General features: G+C 39.8%; 1 protein-coding gene across 9 annotated transcripts in view; it reads left to right on the plus strand.

Annotated features, from left to right (window-relative positions):
• The window catches only part of cacna1db (calcium channel, voltage-dependent, L type, alpha 1D subunit, b), a 128,478-nt gene that overhangs the window by 69,123 nt on the left and 43,008 nt on the right, over positions 1 to 16,347 (plus strand). For 5 of the 9 annotated variants that reach the window (XM_078170169.1, XM_033628769.2, XM_078170175.1 and 2 more), the window contains exons 8-21: positions 329 to 432; positions 764 to 933; positions 9,355 to 9,429; positions 11,058 to 11,142; positions 11,323 to 11,349; positions 11,764 to 11,924; positions 12,023 to 12,248; positions 12,830 to 13,037; positions 13,177 to 13,297; positions 13,496 to 13,610; positions 13,717 to 13,774; positions 13,907 to 13,970; positions 14,590 to 14,734; positions 14,909 to 15,038. In XM_078170169.1, coding sequence (XP_078026295.1) covers positions 329 to 432; positions 764 to 933; positions 9,355 to 9,429; positions 11,058 to 11,142; positions 11,323 to 11,349; positions 11,764 to 11,924; positions 12,023 to 12,248; positions 12,830 to 13,037; positions 13,177 to 13,297; positions 13,496 to 13,610; positions 13,717 to 13,774; positions 13,907 to 13,970; positions 14,590 to 14,734; positions 14,909 to 15,038 — 1,689 coding nt within the window. The remainder of the gene's footprint in view (positions 1 to 328; positions 433 to 763; positions 934 to 9,354; positions 9,430 to 11,057; positions 11,143 to 11,322; positions 11,350 to 11,763; positions 11,925 to 12,022; positions 12,249 to 12,829; positions 13,038 to 13,176; positions 13,298 to 13,495; positions 13,611 to 13,716; positions 13,775 to 13,906; positions 13,971 to 14,589; positions 14,735 to 14,908; positions 15,039 to 16,347) is intronic. The other 4 variants (XM_078170171.1, XM_078170170.1, XM_078170176.1 and 1 more) reach the window with 2 other exon arrangements.

Below are 16,347 nucleotides of genomic sequence, written 5' to 3' on the forward strand. Positions count from 1 at the left end.
CCAGCACATTAGCCAGTCATTAATACTTGAATGGCTGCAATACTAAACCAGCTGTGAAACCATTTGGTATAATTATACTACGTACTGCAAATCATACATATTAAACTGGTCTTTGTAAATGTATGAGAATTTTAATACCTTCTCTTCCTCGTTTCTTTTCTGTCCCGTAATTTGAGTCATAAGTCTCTTTTGGTTTGTTAGAGTACAACAGTTCAGTTAGACAAGTTTTTATGAAATAGAAAATAATTGTATGTGAAGAATTATGAAACACAAAATATGAATATATCATGTCTAACATGTCTCCTTCTCTACCTGTGTTTGTATTTAGATGAATGATGCAATGGGCTTTGAGCTGCCGTGGGTCTACTTTGTCAGTCTGGTCATCTTTGGATCCTTCTTTGTTCTCAACTTGGTTTTGGGTGTGTTGAGCGGGTAGGTATAGAGTTTGCTTAAGGTTGTTTGGTGCTGTGCTTCTAACTTTATGTTGTCCTTTTTTCGTTTTTCACTAATGGATGGATTTTATGACTTGTTTTGATAGGCTAAATGCCACCAATTTATTTCAAATTCTAAGAAAAACTTTATTTCAGAAATGGTTTGATACATGTTCATTTTTCAAATATAAATAGTCATCTGATTGTTAGTTCTGTGACCCTGAACAGGATAAGCAGGTTTAGAAAATGGATAGATTGTTTGGTGATTCTTCTGATCCTGTACAGTGCTAATTGACTTGGGTTTGACCTTCATTATGCTCTGCCCTGTCCAGAGAGTTTTCCAAAGAGCGAGAGAAGGCCAAGGCTCGGGGAGATTTCCAGAAGCTACGTGAGAAACAGCAGCTAGAGGAAGACCTGAAAGGCTACCTGGACTGGATCACCCAGGCCGAGGATATCGATCCCGAGAATGAGGAGGAGGGAGACGAGGAGGGCAAGCGTAACCGTGAGTTTCCTGTATTTAATTCATTTTGTCCCTCTTCTTTCTCGTCTAAAGCAGGGAAATGAAGAATGCAAACATAACTGTGAGCTACCAAGCCTTAACTTCCTCTGCCTATAAATAATGTTGCACATCTCTTTGTCTCATTCATGGTGAAAGGAGGCAGGTGAAGAGGGCAAACCATTACTCATCTATCTGTTGTTATTCCACTCTGAGCTCAAGCTCACTGATGCCTTTAATGTATCATAAAGGAAATGTTTTATGTATCTGGGACACGCTGCCCTGGCTCAGCTAATAATACATGGCTTTTTCCCACAATCAGATGTTGACGGAGTCTTTAAAGCAGAGCCCGTCTGATACTGAATTTTTGGGGCTGATGCTGATACCAGTGTTAGAGAGTAAAAATTCCAACATCGATATTTCAGCCCATATTCTTAGATTATATATGTACATAGTGCTTGTATACATATGCTGGACTGAGTAGTTTCTTAAGTTTTCTGTGTTTGTAATATGTCAGAACATGCTTGCTTATGTTGGTAATTCTCAGCTGGTTTCTACTTTGAACCATTAGTGAGCTGGCTGTTTATTTACCTCCAGTTGTATTTTGCTAGTTCTTGTCTTCTGCTGAATGACACATTACAGGGTTGACGTTACCAAGAGCTGATTCTTGTCTTTCACTCCACACTTCTTGTCACAGTATTGAAAGTCAGGACGCCCCCTGCTGGACAAACTATGTGTTGACACCATTTCTGAACTACCTAGGCATCTTATTCTGCATTAAATCCTTTGAATAAAAAGTTTCTATATCATTGCATATCAGACAACATATACGCTGATACGATATATATGTGTCATGTGACCGGGCGCTAAAATTGGTCAACTGATAAATCGGTCGGGCTCTACTTCCAAGCACGTAAAGAGTGACCAGATCTCATATTCAGTACAAAGGAACAGTATCGGATGTCGCTGATTACAGACCACATGCAAATGTCACTTCACAAAGACATACCCAATAAAATATATCTTTCTTGGGGTGTCATCTTGTGCAGTGTGATATAAAACACCATTTCTATAAGAGGAAATCATCCCAGAAAACAGTTACACATATTGTACCAAAATGAGACATTCACCACTTGAATAATTACCTCTCTTTTTCTGACAGAATTAGCAGCATGTAGTGGGATTTTGTTATAGTAGTCCTCTTAAGACATTATCTCAATGCTATTTTACAATGCCTTTATATTTGATATTGCTGCCATTAATTTGGTTGTGGTTAGAAATATATTCTTCCTTATGTGTCTTCTGTTTGCTTACATCACATTTACATGAACCACAATGTTCTGCATCATCTCACTGTTTGATAGTATTAAATGATAAACAGACAAATAATGTATATAATGATAATGTATTAAACATGTGGATACTCATGATTATCCACTGATCAGTGCAGACATAAACTCTCTGCAGGTTAGGTTGGTTGTGATCACCTTCCTGTGGAACCAGCGACCATGTGTGCTACTTAGGGAAAAATACTGCCTCCATTAATGAGTTTTATTTGTCAGTTGTAATCACATCAGGTACATCTCCTGCATTAGTGTTACAGGATTCTAAAAAAACAAACAAAAAACCTCTCCTTCGGGTGCCACAGCAGTGCTGTGAAGTAAGCGAGTGAAAACTGTGACTTTATCAACCTTGGAAGCAACTTCTGAGGAAGCACTAAGAAAGTGGGTGACAGCAGTTCTCTGATTTTCGGTCTTCTCTGTGGTGTGGCCTTGTGTGTGCTGTCACCATGACAACACAGGGGTAACTGTGGATGTTTGGTTGTGTGTGTGTGTATGTATGAGAGAGAGAAAATATGGCTCATTCTGATCTGGAGGAGGCTTAGCAGGATGTTTGCACCCTGTGTGGTTTTCCGGTGAGAAAACCAGAATTCGAATAACTAGAATCCATTCACACTTACATTTCTGACTAGTCATTTGACTGGTACAGTAAATGGGAGGTGTGGCTGCCTCAGACTGTTTGTGCTGGCAGTAAAAATTAAGAATGACTTTGATTTATTAAGCTGTGGGTGGTTGCATAGTGTCATAAGACTTTCTTTAAAAATTCTAGTCCTGATATATTTAACAGAAAAAGAAACACTACAAAATGTCTTCAAGTACTGGTTTTATTGTACACCCTTAATCTCTACACGTTATCTGCTTATATTAGTTTTTTTCCTATAAAGCAATCCTAAAATATCTACCTTTATAGTAGGTATTCCTGAATCTGTAAAAGTACGAGTTTTGATTAGATAAAAACCTTAAGTATTATAACTTTAAAGCTCCTTTGCTATGTGATTCCTCTACCTTATGTCTTCTTTTTGTTGTAGAAGACCTTAATGATACTTGCATCATGTAGGAGATGTGGAGCATGTGGTGTCAGGAAATGTATCAAGGTTTGGAGTGGTATGAGCTTTATGTTTGATGAGATGAAGGCACCAGGTGTGTGCTTCCTTGCTGTGTGCACTATGTAGAGGTCCACAGTCTCTCATCCTATAATTCTACATGATGAAAGCATCTGCTGCTATAGGCTACAGACTCTTTTTATGCTACAGCAATAATAGGTTTTGTTTTAAGTGCTAGTTTTAGTCTCGTCTAATCTACTATGCATCGTCAAATTAAGCCTGTGATTGTCTCTTTGAAAGTCATTTGTCTATACCAAAAGATGGCACGGTAGCACAAGCAGCAGTTTGGAGTGGCAGCATATTTTGTGTTATCAAATGTACAATTTAAATATTTTTCCTTTGTTCTTTAAAATTTTTCAAATACCCACTGAACGTGGGATGTCAATGATGTGTCAGTATGTTTATTAATGGGCTGAAGGCAAAGCAATTTTCAGAGATTGCTTCATTTGTTTTACATTAGAGTCATTTTAAAGATGCTAGAGTTACATAAAAATTAGCAAATACTGTAAGGGCTTGCAGGAAGTTTCAGAAAGTTTGCATTTCTAATTAGGTGACAGCATAAGCATATAGATGTTGACACTTTTTAGGGGTCAGCTATAATACACAAGTAATTTGGTTATTCTTATTTTGCATAAAAATAGGCATTTAAATAAACCTCAGTGAATAAATTCAAAAATAGCAAAACAAAACAAGATTTAAAAAAAAATAATCAGCAGCAGGTAGCTTTAATGCAAACAGTTCATTCATTTAAATCTGTATCTATCCTTGTCCACCCCTTCGCACCCAACATTGAGTGTTATGTTTAATTGTGTATGTCCAGTGTTGACAAAGAACAGTCTATCATGATCCACATCACTAGATGCAAATCAGCATCACAATGCATTTAGATGCTTTGGCCTACAGTTTTGCTGCTGGCAGCCTCAGCGGGCGGTTATTATTCATCGTCCATCACAGTTGCAACAAAGACATTCCTTGTTATACCTGCAGCTTGCTAACGTTCATGCTTTTATGTTCTCTTTCTTGTGTGTCAGTAACAGTACTATGGAAAAGATGCTGTGGCAGACACTAGTGCTACAGTCCTGCCTCTGAATTGGACCAGGGTGACAAACTTTCATGAGTTGCTTTTAAAAAAAAGATTAGATCATTATTGGGCTTTTTTGCGTTTATTAGATTGCACAGCTGAAGATAAACAACAAAGGGGGACAGAAAGAGAGCATGACATGACAGCAAAGGGGTCGCTGCTAAGGACTAGCTCATGGGGTGCACGCTCTACGAGGTGAGCAACCCCATAAGTTGTTTCATTTTAAGCATAAAACTACATTAAATAATACATATGATTATTAATTGTATATCTCAAAGAAGGCTTGCAAATTAGAGGCAAACAACAGCTGTTTGACAAAACATGCCTCTTTTAAAGGACAAAGGAAACACATCTTCCATGAAAGCAGACATTAAAACTCATCTTTTTTTGCAATAGGTTTTCTCTTCATCTTTTTCTCCTCCTTGTGAAAGACCTTTCCGTCCGACTGCTTCCTCCAGCTCAGTTTGACGCCTTCAGTCACTCCTTTGGCCTTCAGCCTCTGTTTGAGCTGAGATACAGAAAGATTTACTTTACACAGTGTCACACAGAGAAAATTTCTTATTCAACTGATCAAATCCTACATCCTTTTCACATTGTCCTTGAAGCTCTGTGTTTGGAGCACCTTACTTCATACTTCTAATTACTTGTTTATGTACATATTTTCATTTAATTCATTTTTTTTCTTCCCAGTATGACTATAGCTCCTTTATCCTTGGCAGTTGTTTGATACAAGTCTACTCAAAACAATAATGACATGTAAATATTAACACTTTGCGTTGCATTTTGCATGGCATGCTGTATTTAGTTGTTAGCTAATTAATATAAATAGTAGGACCTAATTTCATATAAAATTACAAAGGTCATGTGTGAATAACCTGCTTTAAGAGGTCCTCCATCACAACAGGGTCATTCAGATCCAGAGAAGAGTCCTTTGTCACCAGCTTCACTTTCATCACTTTCTTAACAGGCACAACTTTGAGAAACGACAACAAAACAAACAAACAAATAGACATTATTAGTTACCACATTTCTACTTGTATAATAATTGGCATTCTTTCAAATTTCAGCACTTTAAATGATAAAAGAGAAATCAGCTCCATCTTTTATGACAACTGTTTTATGGCCTTTATAACCTAAGCAGTTGATATCTACTGCATGTTTTTCCCTAATGCATCTGCAAAGAAAGTAAACCTAAATCTATGTCTAATGATGGAATCATCATCGTAATATTCACTCACCACGACTGTAGCAAATAAAAGCTGCGGTCTCACTGCAAGGCCGGTCCTCCCATTTGCTGGATTGGCCCAAGTCTGCTGCCACACAGGTCTCTTTCTTGATCCTGTTATTAGGTTCCCCTTGTTTCCAGTACGTAAACGAGTTGTCACTTCCATCTAACCACTTCCAGGAGTCTGTGAAAAGGCCGATCCAGACTGTTTGTCCTGGGGATATCAGCTCCTTTATCTTCTGGTTGTCTGCCTCATTTCTCACACTGGCCAGGTCTGTGTTACGCGCTCTGCAGTAGCTCTGAGCTGCAGCCCATGTCATGGAGTTGTTAATGAGGATAAATGTACCTGAAAATAAAGCATAGTGAAATGTTGTGAAAGTATCATACATGTATAGTAGTTTGCCATCCAATCCACATCTGTGGCAGTATACATGCCATGGTAAATGCATTGAGATATAAAGAACCATGTCTATAAACTAATGCATTTGTACACATAATGACTGATATCATAATAAATGTTATTAAAAGTATTCTGTTGCAGCCTTACCACGTCTAAAAATGTCCTTAGAATACACAATGAACAAATGTACACACATATCTTAGTTCATTGCACATTTGTTTCCACTATGTGCCTCATAGTAATTCTCAACATGAAGGTAAGATCACCCAGACCTCTGAATCACCACCCATATCTCAGATTTGTTCAGTGATTCAGGTGTGTAGCTTGTCACCATTTATGGCTGTTACAAGCAGTTGTCAGTCAGAAATCAACCAACTAATCAGAGCTTAGTAGGCAAGAATAAGAACTGGAACGTCATTTGAATACTAACCAGTCAGGGCAAAATAATACAAAACACCACATTGGCAAAGAGCAGCAGAGAAAAAGAGCATACACTTTGATGAATGAAAGAGAGAAACATTAAAACTACAACAGGAACTTAACATTCAAAGCGCATAACAATGGATCAGTAGTTAAAATTCTCACCTCCGCCATTAAAGCAGACCGATGGAAATGTTTCATTACAGTGTTCATCATTCCAGTATCCATTATCAAACATCTGTGCGCAGTGTTCTCCGCTGTGTAGATTGTTCGGTTCTTCAGTCCACCATTTCCTGAACTCAGTCTCCTGGTCTTTGAAGAAACTTCTATCTGTCTGCGACCATCTCCAGCTGTTCACGTCATCGTACATGCCTATCCAGGCTGGCTAAAAGGGAGAAATTGTGTCTTTAGAATTTTAAGTTGTGTTTCTTTAGCTAAACTCACTAACTGAAAAGACTATACATTACAGCATAATACATTAAACCATTTATCAACATCAGACTGTAAACAGTGGCCAAAGTTACTATTAATTACTGTTAGTTGCCCTGGAACTAATCATTCTTAATCAGTTTCATCCACTTTGCACTGGCAATCTGTTATTCATGAGAGGCTGATGTTTGGTGGACTGCCCCTCTGGTGCGAGTGCATAAGAAGGCAGCACTGAAGTTCAAATAATTCAGTTCATTCTTTCAATTTTCCTGTCACTGATCATTACGTTACATATTTGTCAAACTGGCTCTGATGTGATAGATTGACAAAATGATGGAGAAAAGTGGAGAATTTACAGAGCTGCCATCTGAGGCGATCATTTTGCTTAAATCGCCCATGTTGTTCAGGATCTTCACGTCCTCCATGCTGTCAATAGTGGCCAGGTCTGTGTATTTTTCTTTGCAGTAATTCAGTGCTTCAGTCATGTTCTTTCGGTCGTAAACAAAATGATACTGATGGTCAACATGTGAGAAGACCGTACTCAGCACTGTGATGACAGACATACACATTGATTAGATTATGGATAAAAATTACTTCATTAAAAATTAATTCAGTTGAATTTTTTTCATTACATTTAACACGTTGATGTGTGTATCATTATCTGGGGAATAAAAGCACTTCATATCATTTTGTATTATGATTGTCTGAACATCAATCAATAGAAAGGTACTGTATAGTGAAGTAAACAATAGTGTTTGAAGGCATCACAAGGACATCACAAATGCACAAAATTATTAATTACTTACATACAGTATATACTTATATATATGAAATACTTGCCTGCTGCAGTCGTGATGCTAAGAAGAGCTTTTCCAATCATGGTATGCTCTCTGTCTCTGTCTTTCAGTCTGTGACGAGGTTTGCAGCTGCTGAAATGACACATTTATCACTGTCACTGTGGGGCTCATCTGTGAGTTCTGTGTCCTGTGATCTATATGCATCTTTCAGTTTGGTATCCCAGTGATAGACTGGCTGTTTCAGGTCTTTGAGAGTATTTCTGCATTATGTGAAAAAAGTTGAATGAAGCCTTCTGTGGCTCCAGAGCGAGCTGTGTGAAGTCTGATACTGTAAATGTCCTGTGATGTCACTTGACTCAGCTTTGGTTGTGTCTGAAGAGTGTAAATTTGAAAATGACAAAAATCTAAAGGTGTGGACTTAAAGAGAGGTGATCTTACCAGATCTCTGCAGCCCACTCCTCATCTCTGCTTGAGGCTAGCGGCGTGATGCTACATTAGCAGCTAGTAGCAGAACACACCTGACTCTTCAACCCAATTAGAGTAGTAGAGTTGCATCATGAGTAATGCAGGTGGCAGGTTTTGACATGCAGTGCCTTAAAACCATTCACAGTGCAGCCAGGGCACATGCACCTGTCATTAAGTCTTTTATATCCTCCACTGATCTCCCTACTTTTACCTCTGCTGCTGTTGTTGTAGACTAGACACCCGAGACAACACACTAACTTTCTCTCCTTGATCCCTGCAGTGACTGTGTGCCTTGTAAAATAACTGTCTGTAGATTGCTGCTAACATTAGTTTTTCCCTCTTTCTCCCTTACTTCCTTTTGTTTCTTCATATCCTCTTCTCTTGTTCCCAACAGTTGTTCTCTTGTCTGCCTCCTCTTCTTTCTTCTCTCAGAAGTCTTGTTAATTACAAATCCTTTCCAGTCTTATATTGCAATAATAGTTACTGTGTCCAGAAGCTGATACCAATACTGGATGTTTGAGGCCGATATTGTTGAGAATTTGGTATGTTTTTTTTTTTTATTGGCTGACATAAATGCCAATACTGGCATTTCTGCATTAAGCTAATATATATGGGCCTGACTGATATACAATACTGTAATGAAACAACTATTTTCTACCACACACTACTATCAGATACTGTAGGAGTGAACGATATACAGTAAAAAAAAAAAGTAATTTTTTAAATTATGTAGCCCTACTAAGTTACTTGAATGAGCAACTACCTCATGTGTCAGGAAACTGTGTTGCAACTTTATATTCTCATGTCAGCACTTGTGCAGCACATAGGCTACAAATTATTGTGAACAGGAAAAAATTGATCCCGTTACTCTTCTGTCTCAAGGCCTCCTTAACCTTTGTCTTTTCTGTTATGTGCCAGTCTCCTTCATAGAAGTGAATAATTTACAGTGTACAACAAAGTAGTCCGCAAGAGGATATTACTGTATTACTGTATGTCCTGTACACTTGTTTTGTAGCTTCTCTGGACATGGTAGCTGTGTCTGTACTGTAGTTTGTATTGCAGCTGTCTTTTGCCACAGTACATTCCTCTCTCTCTTGTTCTGCTGTGTACTGACCCACTGCTTCCTCTGCTGTCTGGCTGTGTGAACTGCATGTTGGTAACACCAAGGGGTCACGCTGGCTGACCTCACTGAGAAGAAGAAAGGAAAGTTTGGCTGGTTCACTCAGTCAACAGAGACACAGGGTAAATGCAGGAGTGTGTGTTTATCTGCGCATGTTCATAAGGACAGGTCATCTTTGTCCTGGAGGGCGCCTCTGCTTGCATGTGCTTTGCTTATGCTTTTGTTCGTGCTTTCGTGTTTGCATGCCCTTTGTTTCATTGATCAGTGTTTAATCCTTACCATTGTCATCGCAAGCAAATCCATTTCATCCAGCACATACACCTTATCATTCATTATCAATGAACTCCTTTAAACTTTGCAACACATTGTCCCCCTCCAGCCAACAAAGCTCTGAAACAACACTTTGTACATTAGAACAGATGATGGGCTGATGGAGGAAAATTATCCTCCAGCCTCTATGTCACAGTGGAGAGGGATGTGTGCCGACTGCAGTTTATGGGAAATGTGGCTTTCACTTTAAGGAACACTAGTGTTACACATAACACACACACACACACACACACACACACACGATGATTTAACATTTAGCATGTTAATGACACAAACACATGTACAGTAATACCTGTTAAGTGTTTAAGTGTGTTAACAGCCAATTCCTTATTTCTGAAACCTCTTGCCTGCAACATTTTTATTTTAGTATCAGTTTAAATATTACATTATGACACCCCTTGTAATATATAGAAATACACAATAATGTTTTCAGTTGATTTCACGAGTGTGTTAACTATATTTTGGATCAGAAATGAGAGGAAGAACAATATTGTCAAACTATTTGTGTTCAGATCCCTCATCCAGTCATCATCATTTTCTTTTCATTTGTCATTTATAAAGAAAATATTTTCTGCATGTACAGTATATATGATTTCCAATATACTGTATGCTGTAACCCCGTGACTATGTAACTAATACCTGTTGCAGCATACAGACCTGGACCAAATAGTCTGATCAAACATTTCAACTGAACAAAGCAGTCAGTACTGAAACGATTCAACATTCAACAAGTAAACTCTTTTATCTGAATAACAACATTTGTGTTCTGATGTTTCCAATTGGTAAATGGTTTATAAAATGACTAATTTACAAAGTCCAATTTGACTCAGGTCTGGCAGCATGTACTCACCGTGACTTGATCTATGCAGAAACCTTAAGATACCTCATTTGTTCATTTTTCAGCCTCTTTCTTTGAGAACAAAAAATATTCTGTTCTAAGGAAAACCTGGCTGAATTTCCTTTTCATTAATGTCAAAGTTTGAGAAGGATTCGCCTAGCATTTTGGTGGTTTGGTTCGACCTGTACACTCTGAAAAAATATGAAAGAAAGATAAAATTGCAGCTGACAAATCTACAAGCAGAAAAGGCAAAATTAGAGATCCAGTGCTTACAATCAGCGAGGATCTAAAAATATCAGTAACTGTTTAGTGAAGCTCAAACTGCAGTCTGATGTGTGATTCTCTGTGTAGTAGATTAGAGGATTGTTCTTTTCAGTATGAAACCAAGCCAAACCAAAAATGCCTGCGTGTCAACAGAAAAATCTTTTATAATGAGATTTTTGTAGGTGAAACCTGTTTCCTTCAGGACACAGTTTTTACAGTACATCCTACACCTCTGTGTTAACTTGGCACTTTATCATCTCATGTTATTTCACTCTTGTGTGTGTGTGTGTGTGTGTGTGTGTATGTGTGGTATCACAGCGAGCATGCCCAGTGAGACAGAGTCAGCGAACACAGAGAATCACAATGGAGAGGAGGACAAATCCCGCTGCTGTGGGCCGCTGTGGTGAGTGCGACATATTGTTATCATGATGAGCCAATAAAACCAGATTCATAAAGGACAGTCGATGCACCCAGTGGGGCTGTTGTACTGTACGTGTTACAAAATGTGACTCAAACACAGGGTGCACAATTGCACATGTTGTTACTCTTTATTTAAAGTTGCCTCATCTTTTATTCTCCCCAGTCAAAAAATTACTAAGTCAAAGTGCAGGTTAGTACCTTGGTACTGTGTGACACTGCATGGCAGATGCCTTCCTCATTCATTTATTTGATTCAACTCATCTTGCATGGCTCATTCTTACCTTGTATTTGAATTGCTCAGATCCCCAGTGTTTTCATAAAAGTTTTTTCGATTGATCCAGTGTCTGTCATGTTTTATGTCTGATCAATCAGTCTTTATCCTGATCTCGCTACAGTTTCATCATTGTGTTTGGTTCCTTGTTGACGCACATAAAATCTACCCAGTCCTCTTTGTAATTGGTATTTGTCCAGTTTTACATAGTGGTATTGTTCTTTCATGTTATTTCACCGCATGTATATCTGTATATGTGAGAAAATGTTATAATCAAATATATGTAGTTGAAGTCCAAAGACAAAAGATCCTAAAGAAGTATTTGTCTATCAGTCGTCAGTGGCGACGGTGGAACCGTTTCTGCCGCAGGAAGTGTCGTGCAGCCGTGAAGTCTGTGACGTTTTATTGGCTGGTCATCATCTTGGTGTTCCTCAACACTCTCACCATCGCCTCTGAGCACTACAACCAACCAAACTGGCTGACGGAAGTACAGGGTATCTTTTTCTGTTCTGTTTGGTTTTCAGCTTTCTTGACTTTGTTCAACTATGGGACAATTGATGAATTAAGACTTCTCCTCTCTGCTCCTCTCCAGACGCAGCCAACAAAGTTCTCCTGGCGATGTTCACCTTGGAGATGCTAGTGAAGATGTACAGTTTGGGGCTGCAGGCGTACTTTGTGTCCCTGTTTAACCGCTTCGACTGTTTTGTAGTGTGTGGAGGAATCGTGGAGACCATCCTGGTGGAGCTGGCCATCATGTCTCCACTGGGCATCTCTGTTTTCCGTTGCGTACGACTCCTTAGGATCTTCAAAGTTACACGGTGAGCAACAGAAAGAACAGAAAAGTTTCAGGCCACATTCTTTCTCTCAGTCTTTTAATTAAAACAGGGCGATGTGTATGTGTATTTTTGAGGGTATTTTCAATTTTCAGTTCTATTCAGACTTGTGCAGTAACCAAACTGGTGGCAAAACGTGTCTAAAGGTTGTAAAGGTTGCTGTCAACCTTTGCTATTAATTAGGATATTCCACTAAGAAGATTCAACACATACATCCAAGCTTATTGATAGGACATTAAGTTTGCTGCCAGACTGTGCTGTAGCTTTAGAGGAGACAGGGTCAGCTTCTTATAATGACAACCTATGCCTGGCAGTGTTTGAATGCTGTTCTGATCTGCTGTTGTCACATTAAATACAGTGAAATACAGCACATACGGTATCAGATGTCCTTAGTGAGTATATTGTGGGACATTTTGCTTGATGCAAGGGAGTATGGTCTTCATGCCTTGTCTAACCAATATTATTGTATTTCCCCTCATTGTTCTCACAGGTGTGTCTTCAGTGTATGTGTTTGGCAGTCTTTGTCTGTCCCTCTGTTAACTTGTTTCATATTTCTTCTTCTCCAGACATTGGGCATCTCTCAGTAACCTGGTGGCCTCTCTACTCAACTCCATGAAGTCCATCGCCTCCCTGTTGCTGCTGCTCTTCCTCTTCATCATAATTTTCTCCCTGCTTGGCATGCAGCTTTTTGGGGGCAAGTTCAACTTTGACGAGACTGTGACCAAAAGGAGCACATTTGATAACTTCCCCCAGGCCCTACTCACTGTGTTCCAGGTGAGTATGTTGTTTTAGTTGTAATCCTTAGTCTTAGTCCTACTCTATCTAACATAAATTGTTGGATCATGGCAGATGTTTTCTAGAAATCAGTCATAGAATAGATTATATGGCTTCCACTGTATATTATGTTTGGCAGATCTTGACAGGAGAAGACTGGAATACTGTGATGTATGATGGTATCATGGCGTACGGCGGTCCGGCCTCCTCGGGAATGGTGGTCTGCATTTACTTCATCATCCTCTTCATCTGTGGAAACTGTATCCTCCTGGCCAAAAACCCACACACATGCACACGACACATAACAAACACACACTGAAAGAAATCCACATTTTCTCACTTGGTTGTGTGAAAAAGTTCTGTTATAATACCGAGCCAGTTCATATTGTTCCATATCCTTAAAGCCAGGGTGCGTCTTTCATGTTGGTCAGTGTTTCCTCCTTAAGTCGCATGACCAGACATTCTGCTGAACGTTTTCTTGGCCATCGCTGTTGACAACCTGGCAGACGCAGAAAGCCTCAACACAGCACAGAAGGAGGAAGAGGAGGCCAAGAAGAGGAAGAATAGTGCCAAGTACAGCTTAACATTTCACATTTGAATTTCCGTTCACAATTTCTGTTTGACCGTTTTTGTAGACATTTGTCACATTTGTTACAAGCGCTTTATCTGTCTCTAACAGGGATGCAAGCGCAGATAAGAGAGTTGAAACAATAGACATCAAGGACGGAGAGACCAAGGTAAAAGACAGAGACTAGCTCTAGATGTATTCATAAATCTGGCAAAGTTTGTTATAAACAGACCTTCTGTCTCAAAGTGCATTTTATATAGTTTTCATCTCTTACTGTACATTTTTACACATCACTGTGAAGCAGGTTCCAGCAGAGGTCTTGCTGGAGGAAGACAAGGAGTCGTACCCTGCCATTGACTCTCCAGGTAAAAGTGACATGTCTTGAGTGAGGAGGATCCAAACTGGGGTCTACAATCAGTCCATGAATTCATGTAATTTCATGGTGTTGTGACTGACTAGAAGTTTGAACAATGAGAAAAAACATCATAGGCAGAGGTCTTAGTGTTATTTCACCAGCTACTGTTAAGTTGAGTTTGCACTGTAGCACAAATATCAGCTCAAGGAAAAGAAATGAAGTCACATTTTGATATTAGTAACACTACACAGCAGTCAGTGGCTTTGGTGATAGCTGATAGGTCACAGCATGCAGGTGAGATCAGGACTTTATTATAAAGCGACTAGGTACCAGACCGTAAGCAGATCTGAGAGGAAGCTATGAAAATTGCAGACAGTGCCAAAAAATCCTCCACAAATTTAGCATGGCAAAACACTAAGGACGCAAAGCTCATTCCAAAAGGAAAGTGAATCTTATTCCACTTTTGCTGGCGATACTGTTTACAAACAGTAACTGACAGTTCCTGCATAGTAGGCCTTTAAAACAGCTGAGTGTAAACTACTCTGTAGACTTTATGTAAAAAAATAGATACACTGAATTGAAAGCATCAGTAATGAAACAAACTACAAATACGAATTCTGTTTTGCTAGTGTGTGACGATGACGACGATAATGGCGTTCTCCCAGAAGTCCTGCCAGGGCCTCGCCCTCAGAGGCTGTCTGACCTCACCATCAAAGAGAAGACTCCACCCATCCCAATGGGCAGCGCCTTCTTCATTTTCAGCAGCACTAACCCGTGAGTCTCAGACACGCTGGCACAGGAACCAGTCTACCTGTTCAACAGAAATAAAAGAAACAACTCTGACATCAGTAATAGATGAAGCAAAAAGCTCAAATTAAAGATGCCATATCTGCCTCTGTGCCTCATCCTGTCTCTATTTATCCATCTTTGTTGGTCTTTCTTCGACAGATTTCGCGTATTCTGCCATAAGCTGATCAACCATCAGATCTTCACCAACCTCATCCTCGTCTTCATCATGCTCAGCTCCGTCTCTCTGGCTGCTGAGGACCCAATACGCAACTTCTCTGCTCGCAATATCGTACGTTGACAACCGCTGGGACTGCAGTCTTTAACTGTCCTAAAAGGCTATCCCACATTTTTACACATGACATTTGGAGGCTTTATTTGTCTCACTGTAACTGACAGTCGGCCTTTATCGCAGCAGACATCTTGACGTCACAGAAGGAAAAGCACAGGTGTAAATAATAAAATCAGTGATGGCTGAATTCCATTAAGCTGCGCCAGTGTCAGGGTTCTGGTATGGTAAAGTCTGTTATACAGTCACACTGTTGTGGCTCACTGGGTCAGAGCCATCGCTAGTGTCATCAGGAACACCTGTCTGTGTCTTAACAGTCAAAATGTCTGCTGTGAAAAAGGCCTATGGAAAACACGATTTGGTAAATGACACTCAAATAACATGAAATCTTACCACCCTAGCTACATAGAAAAAGTACATGGGCAGTGTTTTTATGCTGGCAAGCAGGGGCGGAAATCCCGGGGGGGACGGGGGGGACATGACTCCCTCTTCAGTAAAGCTGTACACCCCTAGAATCATTTGAGACACAATTAATAATTTTTGAACAATGCAGTAGTATTTATTAAAAGCACAATGTAAGTGGTGCTCATTATAATTGCGCACATATGTGCTATTTAAATCTTAAAAGATTTAGTCCCCCCCTCCCATTCCTAGTAGTGGTATATCCCACGCTCTTTCCAACGGGCGGGGCTGCTTGGCAGCAGTAGCAGCGTGTGGCTGGAACTGCTGCCCACATCACGCATCGCAGGGTAACATGTTCACTCACACAGACACAGTTTAACTTACACAAGTTACAACACATCCCATTTACTGTTAGAACAAGCCCCAGGCCCAGGCTGATAATATAACTGTCTGCAACATTTCTCCTGCATTGTTCAAAAGCCTACTCAATTACGAGTGCTGCTAAGCTAAAGGCTAATGATTAAGCTCAGAGTTTAGTGATAGAGAGGACAGGAGAGAAAGAAGAGGGAGAGGACAGGACAAGAGCAGTCAGTGGCGGAGCAATGGGTACCTGTCTGTAGGCTCTCCACCTGTCAGTGAGACAAACATGAATGACGTGCAGTCTAACTGACAAGGAGCGGTCATTACACGCGACTATTACGCACGGTTGTGGCAGAGCGGCTCGTATGGGTACCTGTCTGTAGGCTCTCCACCTGTCAGTGAGACAAACATGAAAGACATGCAGATGAGGAGCGGCCATTACACACGGTTGTGAGGTGCGCAGCGGCAGATCTCACAGCACACTGTTTATAAACCAGTTTACCAGTTTAATTGCAGGAAATGTTTAGTTTTAGTTTTAGTTTAGTTAGTA

Source organism: Epinephelus lanceolatus, chromosome 8 (assembly GCF_041903045.1).
Source record: "Epinephelus lanceolatus isolate andai-2023 chromosome 8, ASM4190304v1, whole genome shotgun sequence".
In the NCBI taxonomy this organism is placed as follows: domain Eukaryota; kingdom Metazoa; phylum Chordata; class Actinopteri; order Perciformes; family Serranidae; genus Epinephelus; species Epinephelus lanceolatus.